General features: G+C 39.3%; 2 protein-coding genes and 1 non-coding gene across 4 annotated transcripts in view; all 3 read right to left on the bottom strand.

The window, feature by feature from the left end:
• The window catches only part of utrn (utrophin), a 184,936-nt gene extending 183,869 nt beyond the window's left edge, over positions 1 to 1,067 (bottom strand). For both annotated transcript variants that reach the window (XM_044169396.1, XM_044169405.1), the window contains exon 1: positions 631 to 1,067. The gene's annotated coding sequence lies outside the window, so the exon portion shown is untranslated. The remainder of the gene's footprint in view (positions 1 to 630) is intronic.
• A 1,520-nt stretch (positions 1,068 to 2,587) lies between these two features.
• On the bottom strand, positions 2,588 to 9,396 carry LOC122863183 (syntaxin-11-like). The gene is made up of 3 exons (XM_044169406.1): positions 9,013 to 9,396; positions 5,969 to 8,133; positions 2,588 to 3,321 (listed from the first exon to the last, which is right to left on the bottom strand). The coding sequence occupies exon 2, from the start codon at positions 8,117 to 8,119 to the stop codon at positions 7,220 to 7,222; it is 900 nt and encodes a 299-aa protein (XP_044025341.1). The 5' UTR covers positions 8,120 to 8,133; positions 9,013 to 9,396; the 3' UTR covers positions 2,588 to 3,321; positions 5,969 to 7,219.
• Positions 3,941 to 4,023, bottom strand: trnal-uaa. Its single transcript has one exon. It is a non-coding gene; the product is annotated as a tRNA-Leu (tRNA).
• Positions 9,397 to 9,538: the final 142 nt, after the last annotated feature.

Below are 9,538 nucleotides of genomic sequence, written 5' to 3' on the forward strand. Positions count from 1 at the left end.
GAGGGATGATGCAAGACCCAAAAATAACAACTGTAAACACAAGAAAAAGACAGCCCTATCTATCTTGCTTATGTCTTTACAATTTCGGTTCCTCTCACTGTGAGAGGAGTAGTTTTGACAACAGAAGGGATACAATCAACTAGTTTAATCTGAACTCTAAATTTCAACAGGCATAAGTGTGGTCCAGGACTTTCTGGATGATTTGAACAAGAGCAGAGTGTCAATGCCCAATAAAATTTAAAGTACTCCTATATTGTTTTAATCTGACGAGATTACCGCCTTGCTGGTGAGAAAAAACACAATTATACTGCTACAAAAGACATAAAGAGACTTTTAAACTGTAAATATATGGTGGCCTTGAAGTAGTTAATGTTTTATCTCTTAGGTATGACTGCGGTGTTTAGAGCTTGCTGGCTTTTCATCAAACAATTTCAAAACGGATTGCAATGTACACCAACAGCGAGCTACATACAAGACTTCAGGTTAAGTAAAAACAGTGACTGTTTGGTGTCTTAATTATGTCTTATTTATTTCAACAGTTACTTTACACCCAACGTCTGACTTTGAATTTCACAGTTACCGTTGTTAACGTTACAGGTCCGAGGCATTTCATAGATCCAAATCACTCACCTCTGCTGTCACCAAGGAGTCAGGAGACGTGCTCCCTCAAAACAAGTCCAAAACGTGTAGAGTATGGATTATCAAATGCAGTCAAATGTATTGAAAAGTTGAGTAAAGTTTTTTAAAAAGTACATCAATCCAATTAATTTAAGGCATTTTCTACGAGGAACGAGGCACTCTTCTTAACTAACTAGCTAACTAAGGAAAACCCTCGTCAAGCGCATCCAGTCTCCACAATGTGCCAAAAAAAAGACCTTTAAGAGACGCCTTTTTGCAACGCAAAGCAAAGCACAACTACCGCAGTCTTGAAAACACACGGCAGGCTGTCTCTTGGAAACGGAGAGATGGTTATTACATTTCTTGGGTGAACGCCGCAATAGTGTGGACTCGGGTCCCACAACTTTGTTCCTGTTGCTTACTTGACTCTTTCTCTGTGCTGCTTTAACCGATGTTAAACTCAACAGAGTTAGCTAAACATAACGGAAATGCGAGAATAGATCCTTCAAAGTAAAAGGGTTTAAAGACGGCGCAATCATGGCAATCACTGGGAAATCATAACATACCAACTGCCAATTGCAGTAGCTCCCGTTGCCTTTACTGATAAAAGAGCAACTTTGGAATAATTTATCATCTTGGTAATGTAATGATTGGTTTACATTAGGGTTTCCAATTTAAGCAAGTACTCTGCCACACCACATATTACATTTATGAATTTTATGAATCACTTTTAATATATGAATAATGAGTGGAAGATCAGTAAAATTGACATTTGCTAATGATTCCCGCTTCAGTCATCATTTTGGGAAGCTACTCATAAATATCGCCTCCATCGAATTTATTTTGAAGGTTTTGACCGGAATCACAGTGTTCACTCTGGGTGACTTGACGGTGGTCTTGAGCTTTTCCCTCTGGCTGTAAAAGTTTTCCTGACGCGGAGATGGAAACATGGCGCGGTGGGCGTCACGTGACACCAACGGCACCGGTGACTCCCACCATAAAACACAAAGCTGTGCAAGAAACTTTAATTGTGGAAAAATAACTGGAATGTTTATTAGGCCAAGGGTCTTCGAAACTTTTCCACGTAAATGCACCATAAATTGACAATTTACACAAAGCCATTTCATCCTTTTATTTGTTTGATTGTAATAAATGTGTAATGCAACATTATTTTATTCAATAGTGTTGAAAACTGTTACAGTGGTGAAAATAAGTATTCACATCCTTTACTCAAGTAAAAGTAGAAATATCACAGTAAATAAAATAAAAGGTCTTCATAACGAGTAAAAGTCCTACATCAGAAATCTTACTTAAGTACACAGGTATTGTCAGTAAAATGTAGTTAAAGCATCAAACATGTACTATATCAGTATTTTTTTATATTTATTATTGGATTGTTACTAATGTATTAACATGTAAGCAGCATTCAAATGCTGTGGTAGGTCAAGGTAGAGTTCATTTGAACTACTTTATATACTGTTGGGTAGTTTATTCTATAACAATTCATGATTTTATTGACTGATCAAGTGTTTTTATTTAAATTATTATTCTGCAAAGTAACTAGTAAGTATTGTCAGATAAATGTAAACATAGTCTACAATATTTCCATATAAAATGTGGTGAACTAGAAGTATAAGGTGGCAAGAAATGGAAATACTGAAGTATAAGTACCTCAAAAGTGTATGGGACAGTTCTTGAGTAAATATACTTAGTTGCATTCCACTACTGACTATTTATCATTTTGTTGCCCCCCCCCCCTGCCCGTAACAAACTCCCGGAAATTGTTGGACAAATCTGGGGAACCTCAAGATAGGTTCAGTATATAATGTATTCTAGTTTAATCTAAAATCTAGTCAATTCACTTTTCTTTTAGTACTCTGAAAACCAGTCATGGATAATAAATAATTGCTATAAATCCCCTCTATTTCATTTCCATTATTTTAGAATTAATGTATCCAAAACATAAAAATTTCATTCAATAATAAACTTTATTTATATAGCACCCTGCATACTGCAAACAAAAACACAAAAGAGCAGACCATTTGACAGTTTAACTGTGAAAATACATTTAAAAAGGAGGTAAGTACAATGTAAAAAATAACAGCAACAATTTAAATTACCATGGTAATAATAATAACAGCAATAATCACAACCACAAACCCTTCCACCACCTCTTGTGTCAGGTTTTTCATTTTATTATTCTGAGTGATGTGTTGGCCTGAAAAGCAACAACTTTTCCAGTACCTGAGGCGACTGAATAATAGATTAAGCCCCATTGGAAAGAGTCTCTGAGGCTTTGGGGATGTAGAGATGTTGATCTTCCATTGTAAACCCTCATTCTTCTCCCTCCCTCTTCTCAGTTGTCAGGGCCCTTTTGTGGCTGCTTCCTCACACAGCTCAAAGAAGCAGCTCAATTTCACAAATTAGTGCTCGCTTAGGCCTCAATCACCTATCAAGTGACAGCATATTTATTTGGTAGTGAGTATAAAGGGAGCAAGGAGACAGGTAGGAATGTCCTAGTGTACACATGTTTACATTCATGTGTTTGTGAACACTGCAGTGCAAAAGACCTATAGAGAACGTCTTGGACCCATGTGCAACAAACTTGTGAATACTACTTTAGAAGAGTTACAGCTATTTTCAGTGAAGTGTTTCCTGTGGCAGATGCAGATGACTGGGTATCCATGAGTCCAAGGCATCGCCCTTGAAGTGAAATTATAGGGATGAGAATGTGTAGGCCTTCAGTCTGCATGTGTTAGACTCCAGCACAGAGACTACAAGAAGGGCTTAGAGTGCCCTCTTCTGCCCCAATGGTGCAAATACTCCTAAAAGATAGGCCCAGATCACACTTACCTGGAGTACTTTATTAGTCAGCATTATTGTACCATCAATACTACATTGCTGCCCATCTTGCCCAATTAGCTTTCCAACATATTAATAGTACAAAAACGTTGTATTAATTGAAAACAAACTAATTAGAAAAACTAAGAAATGTTATGAAGAAGGGCAATTTACGCTGTCCTTGGGTGCCTTACATTAGTTTATATCACAACGGATGATGAGCCGTCTTTTTCATTAATGTTTTCGCTTTTCTCACTTTACCACTATATGGAAGCGGATGTTAATGTTGTTGTAGGCCTATTTTATTTTCCCTTATCTGCAATTACGACGTCATCTGCAGCGTGCTACCATCGACGGAAAATAATTCGTTTCAGCTAAAGCGTAATGACTTAACGTTAGTTATCTGTACTTGATATTACTCATTATAATGTACTGCTCGAGGTAATTTAATAATACAAACAGAGACACCATTAAAATTATATACCAGGAGTGGGGTTCGAACCCACGCGGACATATGTCCATTGGATCTTAAGTCCAACGCCTTAACCACTCGGCCATCCTGGTGTACATACCACTTCCCGCCACATTTCCCCTTGAAAAAATACTTAAAAGAAACAGATTTCTTCTATTAATTATGGGGTTAATCTTCAAATAACTACGAACCTAGCTAGCATTACACACCATTGTTACAATAGTCCCATTTTAAGAGTAGAACTATGATGCTAGCGCAGCGTTAGCAGATAACTTGTGGAGTGAAAGACTGGAGATAACTTGCTTATGTCATGCTCCTTGGCAAAACAAAGCTTTTACGCAAACTAACTTTACCGCCGTAACTCTCTTTACGATATAAAATAATGGCAGCGTGTTGATAGCGAGAACCCCTGCTATATTTATTGTTACCGCTAGAAAGTTAGCTGTCTAACTACGACCATCAGCTAATAACGTTAGCATGTGCTAACGGATAGCACAAGTTACAGCAAGCTTGTAACTCGGCAGGACGCGGTCACTACACTGTTATTGCCACACACTGTGACCAAACATGGGCGCGAAGCAAAGCAAAATACCAGTGACAGAGAAAGGGACCTCTGGAGTCAGCTCACGAAGTCAAGCAGTAGAAGTTACCCAAGTCGGTAGGAGACTTGAAGTGAAACTGACGGCTACTGCTGAGTTTCTGTCTCGGTTTTTCTGCGCCTGTCTAATGGATTGGGATCACTGAAACCGGAGAGGCGACACGTCGTTTATCATTCATTCCTTTGTATATACCCTGTTACAACATTTATTTCAATAGTTTTTCCTGGTAAACTCCACTCTTACAAATAATTTTTTTTTTTTTTTTTTACAAATTGTTAAAAACTTTTTCAGTGGCTCTTAATGACATTGATACAGTGTAGCTTGTATGCGTGATTAGTGGAAGCAAGGCAAATATTCCCAAGGGTTTCCTTTTATCATTGTTTTTATTATAAAATTAAAGGCTGGATTACCAAGTGGGCAAACTGGGTAACTGGCCCTAGGCTCCAGACCCCCAGTTTACTGTGTGGTAATTGGTTTGTTCAAATGATCATGATCAAATGTAACTTTGTTACTAAAGCACAATGTAAACCTATACTGGTGTAGCCATTAATGTAGGTGTAACTTCTTACCTGATCTTGAGGCCCCTGTCTTGAGACAGGGTTTAGGGCCTTTATTATTTCTGTTGATACTGTGCCTATATGTTGCATATTCCAAGTTATTTTGTTTTTAATCAAATTACCACACAACAAACCTGGGGCCATGTAGTATACCAGAAATAATAATACACACAGTGCACCAAGAAAGCTAATTTTACCCCCAAGCCCTGAAGCAGGTTAAATGTGGCTGTGCTACAGTTGCTCCTGTTTATTGGTTGATTATTTTTCAGTAACAAACAAAGAAATAGGCAACATAAACTACTGGACTTATACAACCCTAAACTGAACACACAATTTGTTAACATAATTTGGCTTCTTCTGGGACCACACAGTCCGACATGCCATCTCATTAACAACTTAAGGCTACAACTCTTATTTTACACTCCACATATAGTTTTGATTATGTCATGGGCTCATATGACATGTCTCTTCTCCAATCTGCTTGACTGACTCGAAGAAGAATCTGGAAGAGCCAGCTGATTTTTTTTCTTTCCCCATTCTTTGGTTGGCTGTGAAGTGTCATTTCTGACTGTTAAACACTTGTATCAAAGTTTGGTGTCTCCATTGTTAAACTCAATATTTGTAACATTCCTTGTTCAGCCCGTAATTGCTGTCCTCCATCATCAACCACATCAATTTAGCATTTTAAACCACACTTTATTTAATGTCTGTCTGGCTGAATCTCCTCCCACTTACAAAAGACCAAGATAAGTTTTCTCCTGAACTATGACCACATAGTGATAATTAGTGACTTTGATAATTTACTATACTTATTGCAACTCTTGGATGGATCTCATCTATCACCACTAACTGCAATTTGTCAACTCTCCTTACATCCTTACCGTTACCCATCACTGCCATGACTCCAATTCGTCCACAATCCTGAAAACCACATGTAGCTACTTCTTATCCCCATGATGACCCAATTTACTAAGTTTTTGTTCTGCCAAAGACAACAAACTTATTTCTTCTATTAATTATGGGGTTAATCTTCAAATAACTACGAAGTTAGCTAGCATTACACACCATTGTTACAATAGTCCCATTTTAAGAGTAGAACTATGATGCTAGCGCAGCGTTAGCAGATAACTTGTGGAGTGAAAGACTGGAGATAACTTGCTTATGTCATGCTCCTTGGCAAAACAAAGCTTTTACGCAAACTAACTTTACCGCCGTAACTCTCTTTACGATATAAAATAATGGCAGCGTGTTGATAGCGAGAACCCCTGCTATATTTATTGTTACCGCTAGAAAGTTAGCTGTCTAACTACGACCATCAGCTAATAACGTTAGCATGTGCTAACGGATAGCACAAGTTACAGCAAGCTTGTAACTCGGCAGGACGCGGTCACTACACTGTAATTTCAGCTATACAGCGGAGTGCTTAGCTGTTATTGCCACACACTGTGACCAAACATGGGCGCGAAGCAAAGCAAAATACCAGTGACAGAGAAAGGGACCTCTGGAGTCAGCTCACGAAGTCAAGCAGTAGAAGTTACCCAAGTCGGTAGGAGACTTGAAGTGAAACTCTTCTAAATGGATCTCATCTATCACCACTAACTGCAATTTGTCAACTCTCCTTACATCCTTACCGTTACCCATCACTGCCATGACTCCAGTTCGTCCACAATCCTGAAAACCACATGTAGCTACTTCTTATCCCCATGATGACCCAATTTACTAAGTTTTTGTTCTGCCAAGGACAACAAACTGATTTTAATTTAGTACAACAGCATTTATTTTGCACATCAGTTAACTGCTTAACTGTTTCAACTTAAATTAAAATAACATCCTTTCGAAATATGTGATGTGCACACACCCACAATTGGATTCATTCTCTCATCCAAATAACAGTGAATCAAATTTTAGACAGCTGGTAACCCCAAACCTTTTTTAAGCCTCATACATCAGTTAGAGAAATACAGTGTTGACAAAACTGTTTCTATTACACTTTGCACTCATGAGTGTGCCTGTAAAGGTTGGATTTACCATGAATTAAGCACATTTCACAACATTTCTTTTCAGCCTAACTTTTTACACAAGTAAATGTTTATTTCAATAATCCATAAAATTGCATAAAGTCAAAATATACCCTAAAACATTTGGTTGTGTCTCCAACAGGGTAGACAGGAGCAACACTGCTGAAAGGGATTTTTCCTCTTGTACTGTAGGGCCTTCTTGATGTGAACGTTGATTTTTTCAACATATTCCTGAGTGGTACACACATTAGCCTCAATGTTATTGAGCATGAATCCCTGCTCCTCCACCAGCATGGCCATGTGCAGGAACAGCTCATGGACATCCTTCATCCTGGCCTCCAGCTCCACCAGCTCCTTGTGTCTGCCTCTGATCTCACTCATCGCCCAGTGGGACGAGCGTGCGCCTGGGGTCTGCAGGCTCTGGGACAGCTCAGCCCATCCCTCACCACCTTTGTCCACCATCACATCCAGCTGCTCATTAGTGATTTCAGTTCCCATTATGGAGGCCTGCCTCTGGATCCTTCGCCGACATGTATCCCTCTGCATCTCCTCTGCCTTATTGTAGTCACTCATGGCAGAATGGAAGGCATGGGTCAGTGTGTCATACTGAACTCGGGCAATGCGACTAACAGCAGAGTTGGGACCTTCTTTCTCCTCCAGCTGGCTGCTCTCTTTACCCAGAGCCTGAAGGCGGACATACAGAGCCTCCCCACGTTGCTGGATCCCCCTGGCGATGGAGTCAGAATCCTTTTTGAGTAAGGTGAGGCGCCGCACAGTGGTGCCAAAGCGATTATTATGTGTTCTCAGACGTTCCACCTCTAAGTGGAGCAAGGACATCTCCTTGCGTATGGTGTGGGCCTCCCTCAGGATGTTGTCAATAGTTGAGGAGTTCTCAAACACCACTGCCTGTTGAGACAAAGTCACCTTGTCCACATTATACTCCGGCCCATAAAACTCTGGCTCATAGTTAGTCTCCTTACTAATGGTCTGCAGCCTCTCCAGCATGTCCCGCATTCTGGCTAAGAGACCTGTGTAAAACAAGATGGTGGTTATTGTGCTCATATCTAGTCTAGCTTTTGGTTTGATGTACTCTACTGTTGAAAATACAGTTTCAGATGAGTTTTCATGACGATCAAATGTATAATTCAAAGTTAGTATCACATGCATTCGACATGTTGGGTTGGAGGCACCCTCATTATGGTATAACCTTCTCAATAGTGATGAAACACTGTGCTCCCCATAACATTATTGAAAAATCAAACCTTGAGTACCGTGGTGACAGTGTGTACAGGTTCATATTGTTAATTTATCCAGGAAAACTACATTGTCCATCCAAAGCTAAAATGTCAGTATTATGTAACTACTGATACACACAATGACTGCAGTAGGTTCTTCTTTTTTTGTGGTGAACAACAATGGCAGCAGTCACAGCTCAAAGGTTCACTGGAATGTCTTCTTTTAAACCAGGAACAAGGAAGACACCATCTTATTGAAAATGGGGTTATGGTAGAAAACAGATAAACATATCATGCAACACTAAATAGTTTTTAATACATTCATTTTGTCAACCTCTCGCTGCACAAAACTTGTGGTGATGCCTAAATCTCTGCCACTGATTCTTTCATGCAGTCTCAGTCTGTACAGAGAAAATCCATTTCCTCAAATCATATTAATAAAAACTTAAAACATGAAACTATTTTAAAAGCTGTCACAATGTATGATAAAAAAAATTAAATGTCTTTTTCTTGATGGCCACTGAATCAGTCCTATCTTTCCAAGCTGCTTGGGGAGTGTAGCACTAATTAAGTCCCATCAATTATCCACTTGTCTCCAGGTGCCTCTATCACACATATTACCTAAGAAAATTAAATGAAATATCATTCAACTATCAATTCAAAGTGTCTTACCTCTTGTGACCAAATCAGAAAGCAAGTAAATCCCTTCAACGTGTCTCAAGCTGATTTATTTGGTCCAAGGCGCTTGGGGAACACATATTTTTATTCTGATGAAGGAAGTTGTCTGACTGCCGTCACCCAGGTTTCAAACATGGACCATCCCACTGAAACACACAGTACTCCCTTAAAGGGAGATGCATTTCTTTTGGTTCTGATTCTTTTCACATCAGAAAGCAGGAGACTGGGTCTATTAAGTCAGACAACACTCCTGTCAAATAATGCATCCAGGACAAGTGCTCATGAGAAATTTACTGAGGAAATCTGAGGAATTAGACTTAACTATTTGACAGTGCACCACTGGACTAATGCAGTGCACCCTGCCATATGTTTGTAAAGTGATGACACCTGTATGTGTGTCTGGGGTCCATCAGGTTGAGGGGACCCTGGATGATTGAGGAGAGCTGGGCAGAATACCTGGAACATGCCAGGGATTATAGGTATTAATTGCGTAGCTGTAATTGAGCTGTTGTGACCCAAC

The sequence above is a fragment of the Siniperca chuatsi genome, linkage group LG16 (assembly GCF_020085105.1).
Source record: "Siniperca chuatsi isolate FFG_IHB_CAS linkage group LG16, ASM2008510v1, whole genome shotgun sequence".
Classification (NCBI taxonomy): Eukaryota; Metazoa; Chordata; class Actinopteri; order Centrarchiformes; family Sinipercidae; genus Siniperca; species Siniperca chuatsi.